This window comes from Schistocerca piceifrons, chromosome 1 (genome assembly GCF_021461385.2).
Source record: "Schistocerca piceifrons isolate TAMUIC-IGC-003096 chromosome 1, iqSchPice1.1, whole genome shotgun sequence".
Lineage (NCBI taxonomy): Eukaryota > Metazoa > Arthropoda > Insecta > Orthoptera > Acrididae > Schistocerca > Schistocerca piceifrons.
In genome coordinates this window covers 769,932,598-769,947,459 of record NC_060138.1, presented here as the reverse complement: position 1 = coordinate 769,947,459, position 14,862 = coordinate 769,932,598, and the positions used below count along the sequence as shown (strand labels likewise).

General features: G+C 40.7%; 1 protein-coding gene across 2 annotated transcripts in view; it reads left to right on the top strand.

The window, feature by feature from the left end:
• The window catches only part of LOC124788748 (centromere protein I-like), a 358,748-nt gene that overhangs the window by 260,774 nt on the left and 83,112 nt on the right, over positions 1-14,862 (top strand). For both annotated transcript variants that reach the window (XM_047256033.1, XM_047256040.1), the window contains one exon: positions 819-925. In XM_047256033.1, coding sequence (XP_047111989.1) covers positions 819-925 — 107 coding nt within the window. The remainder of the gene's footprint in view (positions 1-818; positions 926-14,862) is intronic.

The following is a 14,862-nucleotide window of genomic DNA, read 5'->3' as shown; positions in this document are numbered from 1 at the left end:
AGATTGCTTACAAATCACTCGTGCACCCAGTTCTAGAATACTGCTCTAGTGTCTGGAACCCAAACCAAATATGACCAACGGGGGATACTGAATGTATACAGAGAACGGCAGCATGAGTGGTGACTGGTTTGTTTGATGCATGGGAGAGTGTAACAGATACCGAAGGAACTGAACTGGCAGATTTTTGAAGATAGGCTTAAACTATCCTGAGAAAGTCTACTAACAAAGTTTCAAGAACCAGCTTTAAATTATAACTCTTAGGAATATAGTAAAAACCCCTACGTATCACTCACATAGGGATCATGAAGATAAGATCAGAATAAAGAATAATTACTGTACTCATAGGGGCATTCAATACACATTCCATACGTGAATGGAACGGGAAGAAACCGTAATAACTGTTACACTGGGACATACCCTCTGCCATGCACTTCACGGTGGTTTGCAGACTGTAGATGTAGTTGCAAGTGCTTGCTATGCTGTTTCCATAACCAGATGTTTTGAGTGTTTGATGATGTATTATACTGTGAGTTTCATAATTTGTATTGAGCGGGGGGGTTAGGCGTCTTTGACACAGCACGAGAGCATGTTTAGAATGAATGAAATAAAACATGTATGTAAATGACTTCCTTGTGTATATATATATTCATTAAGCAACATTGGTTTGTATTTTTTCCTACCAAAATTTCCGTAATTAGTGAATAAATATTAGAATTTTGCATAAATTAAGCACAAAGAAAGTGTTATATATGACTTTTGAATGAGAACTTTTGTTCACGTGAGAATTGTTTCCTTTCTTTTTTCTTTTTTTTCCCCAGAATTGCAGCAAGATTATCTGTCACCCCTCTATAATTTGTTTATGTCATCATCGGTGAAAGTAAAGTGTGCAATCATCAGGACTTTAGCACAGCTTTTCTCAAACTTGGTAAGAAAATCTGCAGACTTATTGTTTTAAAAAGTTTTTTTTTAACATTGTCTTCTCTTTCCTTCTCTTCATCATTAATTGGAATCAGTATGTCTCAGTGAACAGGTGCTTCACTGGTCTACCAGAATTTCATGCCAGCATGCTAGTCAGAATACATCAAAATATGATTCACTGCTCAGTAATCTGTTTTAAGCACTTCTCCAAACTTACATGAGTGAATGATGTACTGATCTCCCAGTTGAGTTAGTATACTTCATGTAGAAATGAATGGCAGAGTTTATATTTCAGAAAAGCTAATATGTTGCATTGAGAGGTTTTTATATGTTGTGTTAGATGAAAATCTCTCTAATTCTGAAACTTTACATTGGTACTGGCCATATTAAGTGAAAACAGAAAATTTGTTTCCTTATAGTGTCAAGCTGATGGGTTAGTAGAATTAAACAAATTCATCCAGTAAAGTATTGTTAGCAAAAATTGAAAAAGTCTGGGTGTTGTAGTTCATAGGAATAGAGAAAGGAAGTTGACAAGCAACTTAATCTGTGTGTTGTAATTGTAGATGATTGTATAAATCGAAATCAAGTGATGTGATAGATCTGATGATTTAGAGGGCCATGCTACAGGACCTTAGTTAGCCCTTTCACTGCTACAGATGTGCTCTCTGCATTCCATGATGAGCATGACTTTGTTGTGGCTGTACTGTCTGCTAAATGCTGCTGCCTGTCTCCAGAGATGGTGTTCTGGCAGATATGAAGTACTTATCTGAATTTAAGAAAACTATTTGGCAAGAAAATGTGATTTTTGCCCATCTTACAGTCTAATAACTTGATAAAGGTCTGAATTTCTTTTCATTATTCATCATGCTTACTGCGCTGCATCAAAACAACTGAAACATTCCACGAAATTTAAGAAAGTTTGCAGAGGTAAAAACACTTTGTGTAAACATTGTGTTTGGTTTATTTTAGCTCATACATTGCAGTGAATGAAATGTAGATAAGATGCTGGAATTTTGTGGTCACAACAACCATCATGTTTGACAAACGGTTCAAGATATCAAAACGTGTTGTGTTTTTCTTTCTTTTCTTTTTCTGCCCACGAATGATAGCACACAAAGAGGCACATATGTTTATGAAAAATACTCAAAACTATTTTATTCACTAAGATATGGAAGTTACTCATTAACAGCAGTGAGAAGTTAGTGGACTGGGCCGTGTAAATGCGTCAGTAGCAATAGCAATAGCAACACAAGGGCTGCATTTAAACATGTCCTCAGCACCTGGGAGCTGGTGGAGCATGAAGAGTTAACTTGTCCCCATTTGAAGAAAAAGATTCATTTGTATGCTGTAACACTGTGGAATAGAAGTGAGCAGGATCTCCATGTTCCTCCAATGGATCAGGCTAACCTTCTTCCAATAATTCTAGCAAATAAACATCCAGTAAATGTAAATATAATATACCTGTACACATGAGGCCATATGATATGACAGGCAATAATCCTAGTTAATGTTATTATATTGTTGTTGCCACACACATTGCAATGATTTTCTTTTGCCCAGTCATGCTTGTTACGAGGATTTGATACAGCTACCCTCATGAAATAGATTTTGTTGATGAAAAGGGCTGTCCTTAAAAGGAAGGAAGAAGCTGGTCTGCTAACTGGTGGCCTACAATGTAGTTACAGAATGCTAACTTCTGTTGGTGGCCTCGTAGCAGCAGAGCTGAAGTATTCTGCATATGATAGGGATGGAAATAGTTTCTGTGCACTATTTCACAATGAATCTTTATGGTACTCATGATGCAGTGCTGAGAAATGGAATATTTATTTTCCAGTTCTACATGACAGTTTCCTATAAATCGTCCTTCATCCGCACTGGATCCTTCCTACCCACCAAATCCTTGTGGGACCACAAATAAATCATACTCCCTCCATTGTTGGTGGACTGAGTAAAATGTTTTTGCTGATGTGGTGTCAATGACACACATTGCGGCATTATCTTTATTCTGTTGTCTCACTATTTCTGCTCTTCCTCTTGCAGCCCACAGATGAGTTGCATGTGAGCATACTCCACATTTGTGAAAACTGCTAACAGTGCAGAGCATCTGTTGGCATACCGTGTACCAGCTGGAGTGAACAGTGCAATGATCTTGTAACTGGCACATGCTCATCACATTCTTCGCTGAACTGTTGGTCACTCTTTCTGTTCAAAGCTCAAACTTAATGCATTCTTTTGGGGACATGTGATTCAAAAATACTTCTACTGTTGCTCATTCTCTGTGATGCAGATACAAGTCAGTATATTTGTGTTACGTGTGATGTCTGAGAGAATATAACATAGGTACCTAAATTATGACTTTTGTAGTGCTCTATTAAAAGGTTACATTGTTTCATTTATTTTGTAAACAGTTCTACAGTATAGACTATAACTATGCATTGGTAACTGTTCGTTGGACAGTATTCTTCAGTATTCATATCCATCTTCAGTGTTATAATGTTGTCCTTTCCATTCCTATGTAAAATTCACTGTTGCAAAGTGGTGTAATAATAATGTACTGTTCTAGCATTTCAACAGCCTTTTTAGGAAGTACCTAATTTACATGGAAAGAGACAACACCAGCTAAAAGTTTGAAGATTAATCATAATGTGAGTAAAAATTGTACTCATCTTCGTTGCAGTCCCAAAACTCAGGCTCCTCATATTCTCTCTAGGGACAGATCTGAGGTCCTGGGCACTTAAATAATTAAGTGGAAATAAATGTTCACATTATCACTGCACAAGATTTATTCTACAGCCTGAGTTTTCACATTAGTTAAAAATTAAATTATTCATCTGTTAGCACTAAAGAGAGCTTGTTCGCACATGCCTTTTTCATAGTCACAAAAAAAGACTAATTGCACAGTGTATTCACAGTTAGACAAAGAGTTCACAAGAAGTTTCTTCCCTGAAGTGAGGAATTAAAGTGTCAAACTGAAGTGATCACTTTGGTGTGGATTCAGATCTGTATATTAGAAAATGAGCTTTTGGAATGTTCTGTGAACAGTCATTGTTCAAATTAATAGTTACATTAAGTTTTTATGTTATTTAACAATTTAAACAAAACTGTATTTTTATGTTTAGAAAATATATAGGAATAAAAATAGTTACATCGATTGTTTCAGGTAATATTTAAATATAACTTTTGAAATTATGGAATACACTACCTGTGTAAGACAATACATATGTTGCCTCTTGCAAAATATAAAGGTAATTATGAAAAAGTGAAGTCCATTTTAGGACATAATAACAGTTTTCTGTTTACTGGTCACTAAACAGAGTATTATGTAAGTTAAATTTGGAAAAATATTTTATCCATGTAGCATTTGTTGTGATTGATTTCAAGAAACAATACAAACCAAATTTCATTTTGCATAGATACATACTCGGTTTTGAACCTAGGTCATTTCAAAACGAAATCTGTACGATAACTAAATTTTGTAACACAGCATTGCCTCACAGAAATGTGCAAAAATATTATTACATAATGGACGAATTTGAAAAGATGTAAAATTTTGTAAATGCATAAATGTATAGTACAACTATTTGAGAAACATGAGTCTCATACTTTGTAACCAAAAATCGGAGTAAACATTATTTAAATGAAGGTGGTATGGCACTGCAAACTTCAGTTAACTCAGGAGACTACCATAAGCCTTTTGTTATAATCTACACATGTACTCTGCAAGCCATTGTGTAGTGCATGGTGTAGGGAGCTCCTACTCAATTCACATATTGAGCAAGGTGAAAATGAATATCCATATGTCCTGTACATACCGTAATCCCTCACAATTTTTCTTATGAATTTTATTTTTTATTATTATCTAACATGTTTGTTGGCGTGACAATTTTCTGCACGTAGTGTATTGCTGTATGAGTACAGTTGGATTCGCTGTACAAGTAAGAGTGATATTTGTTGGTGCTTGTGCATGTTGGTTGAACTGTGACAGGAAATGGTGATGCAGATGAAGTAATTAAACAAGATTTATTGATAAAGCAGTCTCAAAACAAGAAAGATATGCCAATGAATTATGAAAATGATGCTTCATCCTCACAAGGTGTATTAGTGGTGGAGAGAAAAAGAAATCCACTGATGGTACCTTTTATATTAAAGGCAAAAATGCTTCTGGAATGTAAATAAATATCATATATCAACTAGAAAAGGTGTTTTAATTTGTAAAATGAATGTTTATTCGAGAGGATTTCACAAGAACTGCTCTGTCTTTCTTTGAAGGATTTTCATTTAAGTTTCCTGTTACATATCCACATGTACTATATCAAACTGTGATCAAAGGGACATGCTGACCCCCCAGACAACAGTGGCTGCCTCAGCAAAGCACACAGCAGCATGCTCAACTCGGGCGCGGATGCCAAGGTGACAGTGTGCTGCCTTAACAAATTAGTAGCAACAAGCAGCATTGCTAATGCAAGACTGACGTTAGGGGCCTGGCAGGCTGTAGACACAGGTGTAGGACTGCTGGCTGGTCCCATGGATGGTCAGGTGCATGGCATTCAAGACCCGAATCCACAATTCCTTAGAGACGCCCACAGGCCAAATGAGTTCACAAGTAGGCGGCCCACTCTTCATGGTTCTGGCTCGAGCCCCAGACACAGGTCTAGAAGTGGCCCGCAGACCAGCAGTCAGTGTATTATGTGACTAGATGCAGACAGATAGTATTGGCCCACATGGGACCGTCCACTGGCGTCGTGCAGGTCGCAGTGTCGGTAGCTTTTGAAGACAAGATACAGCTAGAGCCTGAGCAACAAGCATCTATAGTTGCTCATTCCGGTTCTGTTATCATAGGATGTCACTTTTGGTCACGTAGTTAACTGAGGTGCTAAGCATCTGGCCATAGCATGATGTATTTCAGTTTGCCACTGCAGTAGATTAGGCCATCACACTATGCTGCACCAACAATTTTCCATCCCCAGAAGCAGGATGCTATGGGTAACTGGCTTGTATGCCTTGACAAAATTGTGAAGGACTGTAGGTGCAACACCTACTTTATTAGGACTCCAAAACCTAGAACATTAAATAAGAACTGTTCACACAAGCATCTTTTATGCAAGTTACTTTGGAGATTCATTGTGTTTTCCCAGAAATATTCCAATAAATTTAAATCTTTTATTTGTGTTCCGTAATAATGATTTCATTGTCCCATTTCATATTGCATCTTGGTATTTCCCCTAAATACTTCTATGATGCTGCTTGCTCAAGATGTTAACCACTAATCTTGTAATCCGGTAGTATTAAGTTCTTTCTCTTTGATGTAGGCATTATGTTGCATTTATTTACATTTAAAGACAGTTGCCATTAATTATACTAAGAGGAATTTTTGTCCAAGTCTTTCTGCATTTCCTTACAGTTGTCCAACACTGATATTTTTCTGTATATAACAAAATCATTGCTGCACAATCACACAGTGCTGCTGATGTACCTGAGATAAATTGTTAATATATACTGGGAACACCATATCCAATTACATTTCAAATATTCATCAGGTTAACCATATATTTGGAAGGATATTTCATATGAACATATCTTGTGCACATTTTATGTCCTGAAGAGTTTATTACAGATCTGTCACAGTTGCAGTACATACACTCCTGGAAATTGAAATAAGAACACCGTGAATTCATTGTCCCAGGAAGGGGAAACTTTATTGACACATTCCTGGGGTCAGATACATCACATTATCACACTGACAGAACCACAGGCACATAGACACAGGGAACAGAGCATACACAATGTCGGCACTAGTACAGTGTATATCCACTTTTCGCAGCAATGCAGGATGCTATTCTCCCATGGAGACGATCGTAGAGATGCTGGATGTAGTCCTGTGGAACGGCTTGCCATGCCATATCCACCTGGCGCCTCAGTTGGACCAGCGTTCGTGCTGGACGTGCAGACCGCGTGAGACGACGCTTCATCCAGTCCCAAACATGCTCAATGGGGGACAGATCCGGAGATCTTGCTGGCCAGGGTAGTTGACTTACACCTTCTAGAGCACGTTGGGTGGCACGGGATACATGCGGACGTGCATTGTCCTGTTGGAACAGCAAGTTCCCTTGCCGGTCTAGGAATGGTAGAACGATGGGTTCGATGACGGTTTGGATGTACCGTGCACTATTCAGTGTCCCCTCGACGATCACCAGTGGTGTACGGCCAGTGTAGGAGATCGCTCCCCACACCATGATGCCGGGTGTTGGCCCTGTGTGCCTCGGTCGTATGCAGTCCTGATTGTGGCACTCACCTGCACGGCGCCAAACACGCATACGACCATCATTGGCACCAAGGCAGAAGCGACTCTCATCGCTGAAGACGACACGTCTCCATTCGTCCCTCCATTCACGCCTGTGCGACACCACTGGAGGCGGGCTGCACAATGTTGGGGCGTGAGCGGAAGAGAGATGGTTGCGAATGGTCCTCGCCGATACCCCAGGAGCAACAGTGTCCCTAATTTGCTGGGAAGTGGCGGTGCGGTCCCCTACGGCACTGCGTAGGATCCTACGGTCTTGGCGTGCATCCGTGCGTCGCTGCGGTCCGGTCCCAGGTCGACGGGCACGTGCACCTTCCACCGACCACTGGCGACAACATCGATGTACTGTGGAGACCTCACGCCCCACGTGTTGAGCAATTCGGCGGTACGTCCACCCGGCCTCCCGCATGCCCACTGTACGCCCTCGCTCAAAGTCCGTCAACTGCACATAAGGTTCACGTCCACGCTGTCGCGGCATGCTACCAGTGTTAAAGACTGCGATGGAGCTCCGTATGCCACGGAAAACTGGCTGACACTGACGGCGGCGGTGCACAAATGCTGCGCAGCTAGCGCCATTCGACGGCCAACACCGCGGTTCCTGGTGTGTCCGCTGTGCCGTGCGTGTGATCATTGCTTGTACAGCCCTCTCGCAGTGTCCGGAGCAAGTATGGTGGGTCTGACACACCGGTGTCAATGTGTTCTTTTTTCCATTTCCAGGAGTGTATATTTTGGAAACTAGTCTCAAACTGCATATTTTATTCTCAAGCCTGGCCTACTGAGGCTGCACTGAAAGTGCCTATCTTAATGACAACCATGTAAAATTAGCAATACATGCGTCATAGAATGATTGTAGATAAATGTTACAATAAGCTCACTATACAAGTGAGAATGAATCTAAGTGACTTGACTTTACTTTTGACTTGACTTGACTTGTATAGTAAGCATATGTATATTATGATATTTATCTGTCACCATTGGGATGCATGTATTGCTAATTTTATGCGGTTGTCATTAATATCAGGCAGTTTCATTTTAGCCTCGTTAGGTCAGGCTTGAGAATGAACCAGTCAGTTCAAAACTAGCCACCAAAATATATGTACTTAACTGTGACATATTTGTAATAAACTTCTTCATGGATCATATCTTCATTAACAGTCAATGGTGTAGTACAGTGTTGAACATCTTTTTGAAGTCTAGGAAAATTGAATACGCTCGTACCTAATGTTTGCAAGATGTCATATATGAGTAAAGCGAAATGTGTTTCTCATGAATTGTCTTCCATGAATCAGTGCTCATTCTTTGAGAGAAGTTTGTTTTCACCTGAAATGTCATAATGCTGGAGTTTATAATATGCTCTGGGATCCTGCATCAGACGGACATTAGCAGTATTAGTCTAAAATTCTGTATGTTCAATCCGCTACTCCTTTTCTAAATAGGAATGACGTGTGCTCTTTTTCAGTCACGCAGAAATGCTCAGTCTGCAAGAGATTCATGATAAACATTATCTAACTGTGCACTGTATTCAGTGTAAAATATGACTGGAATTTCATCAGGGCCTGATGACTTGTTTTCCTATACTGTTGGTGCTAATATTAATATTTCTCATTTGTGAGTCTTTGTGGTAGTCAGATGTTGATATGTTAGTATCCTCATGTGTAAATATATTTTGAAATTCAGAATTTAATATTTCTCATGGCTTAAATTTCAGTACCATACAGACACACATGAGACTGAATGGGAGGTTTGGAGCCATTCATTTACTTTATATACCTCATAGGATTTTCTGGTAGATATTTTGCCAGGGTCTGACTATAAATTGTTGCAGGCTTCACATGTAGCCATCCTTATGGATGATTAAATTTTCTCTATCAGTTTCCCTCCAGTCTCTGTTGTAGTGAGAATGTAGTAGTCTCTGTTTCCACAACACTTCCTGAATGGTACCATTAAACCAAGGTGGGTTTTATGTCAACATATTGCTACCTTACGAAGTATATATTTATTTAGACTGCAGTTTATAATGTACTGTCAGCTATACCACATCTGTGTGGAATGTGGTGCATACCTAGCTTTTAGAGATTTAGATCATCTTCAACATTACAATAAAATCTTTTTGCATTTGTCGATGGGAGTGAAATACACTACCATGTTTCCAAAGAAGTATATTCATCTTTCCCAGTATTGGGCCACCATAAAGTAGGTAAGCAATTCTTGCCCGCCCCCCCCCCCCCCCCCCCTTCTCATTGTCAGACATCACCTCATCGACTAATTTAGTTGTACGTTTTATACGTGACGGTGGGTTTTATCATTCTATATAAGTTTTAGCGCATTTCCTTTGTCCCTTTGTGTTCTCCACTCTAATGCTTTTAGGCTGGATGTTTTAATGTGTCGCAGAGTGGCTGGCTTTTCCTTTTATTCTTGTGGTCGGCCAGCCACGGTCATCTGCTCTCTTGTTTTTATCCCATCTACGTGTTTCTTGCTTCTCTCTGTGGTTTTCTTTTCCTGTTTTGTCCACAGTAGTGTTGGTTGTCCTTGTGTCGTTCTTCTGGTTCTTCCTTTCTCCTGTTATTGTACTGTATGTCTTCTTTCTTTTCTTCTTTCCCTTGTGTAATTATTTTACTGGGAACGAGGGACCAATGATCTTGCAGTTTTTTAAACAAACAAACCAACCAACCAACCTACCGCTTTGTCAAGCACTCTTGATTGAGAGTGCAACACCTGCTCAATTCGATGACCTGAGTAACCACCCTTTGATACACTCTTTATATGTGTTGCAATACTTCATCAATGCTCTCCTTGTCTGAAAGTGTTTAAGCTATGTGGACCAGAACCTTTAACACCAAGTTTAATTGTGGCAGATGTTGGTGATGTAAGGTGTGGAGATAGATAGATCAGCTAAGGATCACTTATGCTGGCCCAATACCTAGGAAATTTGATAGACTCCTACAGAAACATGACTTCCAGTGTATTTTGCTATCATTGACAAAGACTAATGTTAAGAACAATCAAGGTCTCTGAAAGCTAGTGGTACAGTAATTCCATTCAATCGTGGAATGTCTTTCATCGGGCAGAGTATAAGAAAGAGACAAGGAGAGATGCAATGAACATAAACAACATGCCCAGCTTCAGCAACCAAGCAATCAGTTGTCACCAAGTACTGCCTCAAATATAATCATGAAACGAAATATGATGATACCAGTGTCATGCAGACACTACATTTATTAGGCAGTGCAGTTAAGGAGTCTGTCAAAATAAAGATGTTGAAAACCTGATACACCTTAATGGGGGTTTCAATTTAAACAAGGCTTGTGGTTTAATACTCAGTTATTAAGATCTCATCATTCATCACATTCACCACAGCTGACAAACACTGAAAGAATGTGTGTTTCATGTAATATCAGAGGAGCAGCTGAAAAACAAGAGCATCAAAGGGGGCAGTGGGTGACAGGAGTCAAACCTGATTATGAAGAGTGGTGCGAGACCAACAGTATTTCCCAGTCTGATTGGAGTACAGGCAGCGATTACATGTAACAATACAACTTGCAACACCTGAAGAAGACAGCTGACTCGGATGTTGAGATATTGTGCATAAAATAGAAACAACAATTCAGTACACATCTAGAACCACACTGCTGATCAAACATGATGAGAACATCTGAGAGATCACATCACCTAATTCCTTTTTCACTCCCTGTACTACCTTTTATTCTTCCTACTAGATCATATGCCCTTCATATTTATATCTCCCATAATATAATCCTTTTTCATAAAGAATCATTAATATCTTCCCCTTTTATTAAATAATAGTAATAGCAATATTAATAATAATTTGTCAGCATCAGAATGCCCCAAAACCACAAATTATCAGATGTCATACCATCATTCATCTCCTTCCCTGACTTAGGTTCCTCTCAATAACTGCAGTTTATGCAAACTATATTTGTTGCATGAAACTGAAAATAAGTTTACAAAAATTTTGAAAGTAATTGTAGTATGCCTGTAAGATTTTATGTGAAAAAGTTGTCAGTGGAGCCACAAGAAGTGACATTTGCTATTTCTCCTCTGCCACTCAGTAGTTGTGAGGTATGTTTCACTACTGGTAAACCTTTTATAATTTAAATGAGAAAATAATTGCCATCTGTCCTTTTGTTTGCTAAATATTCAACACAATAGGTAGGTAAAGTTCAGTAGAGGAATTTTCCTCATTTTCATCTAACAAATGATGTAAAGTAGAAGCTTTATTGAATGCAAATGTAAAAGATTTTCTTGTGACAAGTGAAAGTTTGTTCCAGACCAGGATTTGAACCCATGTCTTTTGCCTAACACAACCAGTTGCCTTAATCATCAGGCTTTCAGGGCATGGCTTCTGTTCTGACTCAAAAGTTTGAGTGGCACTGATACCTCCTATTCCTTCTGAACACTACAGCCAGAGGTTCTCCCACAAGGTATGTGGTAGTAGCATGGGTTTGGTGGAAGACAGTGGCATTTCCTGCCATAAGTATTAATATCAGTTGAATCAAATTCACGAAAATGAAATTTGTGGAGATACAATGACATTAAATGATATCAGTGTGTTGTTTTCGTTGTTGTTGTTGTTGTTGTTGTTGTTGCGGCTGCTGCTGCTGCTGCTGCTCTTCGTGCTAGTCTATCTTACCTCAATCTCCCTATGAAATTTTCAACCCCCAGATTTCTCTCCATTATGAAATTGACTATTTCATGATGCCTCACGGTGTATCCTAGCAGCTGATCCCTTCTTGTAGTCAAGTTATGCCACTAATTTCCTTTTTTTCCACAATTACTTACACGATCTACCCAGCAAATGTCCAGTATGCTTCTTTAGCACGTATCAAAAGCTTCAGTTCCGTTCTCGCCTGAACTGCTTATTGTCCACATTTCAGTTCCATACTCCCCTGCGGGTCCGGGGGTTAGAATAGTCCCGCGGTATTCCTGCCTGTCATAAGAGGCGATTAAAAGGAGTCTCCAACATTTCAGCCTTTATGTAATGGTCCCCTCTTCGGTTTGACCTCCACCTTTTCCAAATTTCTGTTGATAGTGCATGTCATTTGGGGAGGGACGCATTACATAGTGTTTTTTTTTGTTCGTCCATCATGCACCAAGATCTTGCATGCTACTTCTTGTTGTGTAACGGGCTTCGCATCCAACGTCTTATGAGTTGCCTCCTTCTCATCTCCTTTGCTACACCATCCTTCACGCCCACGACAGTTCTGGACCATTTCAACAGCCAAAATCCAGTGCAGTAGCCAGTCCGTCGTGGAGGAGTTGTCATGTACCCTCTTGGTGGTAGCCTCCTGGCAACACAGGGATCTCACTGCTGATGCCTGAGCTGAGATCTCCTCGCATATGCCAAGGAATAGGTGCCCATCCTTCTTGGGCACCGGGACTTCAGGCAATGGCTATCCCGCCAGGTGGACTGTGGGGAGAGCCCTGGTCGGATTGGGTGGCATCAGGACAGATGACCCGCAGTTAAATGGGTTAAATCAAATCAATCTGGTGTCGCTTGGCCCCAGCAGTCTCCAAGTGTGTCAGCCTCCACCCTTTCTTCTGCATTGCTCTCCAGAAAACTTGGTTTCCGGCGTTGCAAACCCCCGCTCTCCGTGGCTATCGGGGTTATTATATGAGGGGCATTTGAAAAGTCCGTGCAAAGTCTGAGAGATGGCACCACCAGCTTGTGTCGAGGTCATGTTTAGTTAGTAGCATCTTTGGAAAGAACACACACCAAGTTTCAGCCATATTGGTCTATTTCTTTGTGTTTGGCATTCGTGTGAGTCAAGGAAGTCGAGCGATTGTCAAAAAATGGATGAAAAAGGATTTCGTGTGGTGATTAAACATTACTTTATGGAAGTCAAAACGCCTCAGGAGACGAAAGAGAATCTTGATAAACATTACGGTGACTCTGCACCTTAGGTTAGAACAGTTTATAAGTGGTTTCAAAATTTTCAGAGTGGCCATATGGGCACAACTGATGCTGAACGTTCTGGGTGCCCTGTGGAGGTTACGACTCCAGAAATCATTGATAAATGATATGGTGATGGATGACAGAAGAGTTAAGGTGCGTGAGATTGCTAGTGCTGTGGGGATCTCAAATGAACGGGTACATAATATTTTGCTTAAACATTTGGACATGAGAAAGCTATCCGCAAGATGGGTTCCGCAGTTGCTCACGCTTGACCAAAAACGAAATCTTGTGAAGTGTTGCAAGGATGGTTTGCAGCTCTTCAGGAAGATTCCGCAGGACTTTAGAAGTGTCGTTTCGTTACTGTGGATGAAATATGGATAAATTACTATACTCCCGAGGCCAATGAACAATCTAAACAATTGGTTACCAAGGGAGAATCTACACCAAAAAAGGTGAAGACCATTCCGTTGGCTGGAAAGGTTATGGCGACTGTCTTTTGGGATTCGCAAGGGATAATCCTCATCTACTATCTGGAAAAGGGTAAAACTATTACAGGTGAATATTATTCATCGTTATGGGACCGTATGAAAACCGAGCTGCAAGAAAATCACCGGCGATTGGACCGCAAAAAAGTCCTTTTCCATCACGACAGTGCACCAGCACACACCTCAGCAGTTGTGGTCTCAAAATTAATGGAAATAGGATTCCAACTCATTTCACATCCCCCCTGTTCTCCAGACTTGGCTCCTTGGAACTACTATTTGTTCCCCAATTTGAAGAAATGGCTGGCGGGACAAAGATTTTATTCAAACGAGGTGGTGATTGCAGCAACTAATAGCTATTTTGCAGACTTGGACAGTTCCTATTATTCGGAAGGGATCAACAAATTAGAACAGTGTTGGACAAAGTGTATAAATCTAAAAAGAGACTGTGTCGAAAAATAAAAAAGGTTTACCCCAAACAAGTAAGTAGTTTTTATTTTTGCATGGGCTTTTCAAACGCCCATCGTAAGACCGGGCAGCTTATGAGAGGGTATCTGGTGGAGTCTGCGTCTACGTTCTCCACTCTCTTTGCAGTGAGCGTGTCCCTCTTCAAACACCCTTAGAGGCTGTCACTGTTAGGGTGTGGATGCCGCAAGGCTGTTATTGCCTGCAGCCTTTATCTTCCACCAGATGGTGATATCCCGCAGCATGTATTGGCTGCTCTGGTGGCCCAACTTCCGCCACCTTTTTTGTTACTGGGCAGCTTTAACGCCCATAACCCTTTGTGGGGTGATTGGTGGCAACAGGGCAAGGCACTGTCATTGAGCAGGTGTTCGCACAGCTCGACCTTTCTCTTGTAAATTTCACACACATTTCATTGTGGCGCATGGCACATACTCAGCCATCGACCTTTCGTTCTGTAGCCCTGGCCTTCTACCATCTGTCCATTGGAGTGTGGTCTTCGAATAAGGATGATTGTGCATCGTTCGCCTCCATTGCCGCTATTGCGCCTCTTTCTCATGACGCCATTGATATGATGGTTCACACGGTCACCACCGGCATCGTTCTGCAGCAGAATCTGCCGTCCCCTGTTCTTCCGGGTCCCCTTGGCAGATGACTGTGCCTTGGTGGTCACCAGAGATCGCTGAGGCGATTCAAGATCACAAGTGGGCCCTCCAATGTCATAGGAGGCACCCAAACCTTGACCACCTCATTGCCTTTAAGCACTTCCATGCCCCAGCCCATTGCCT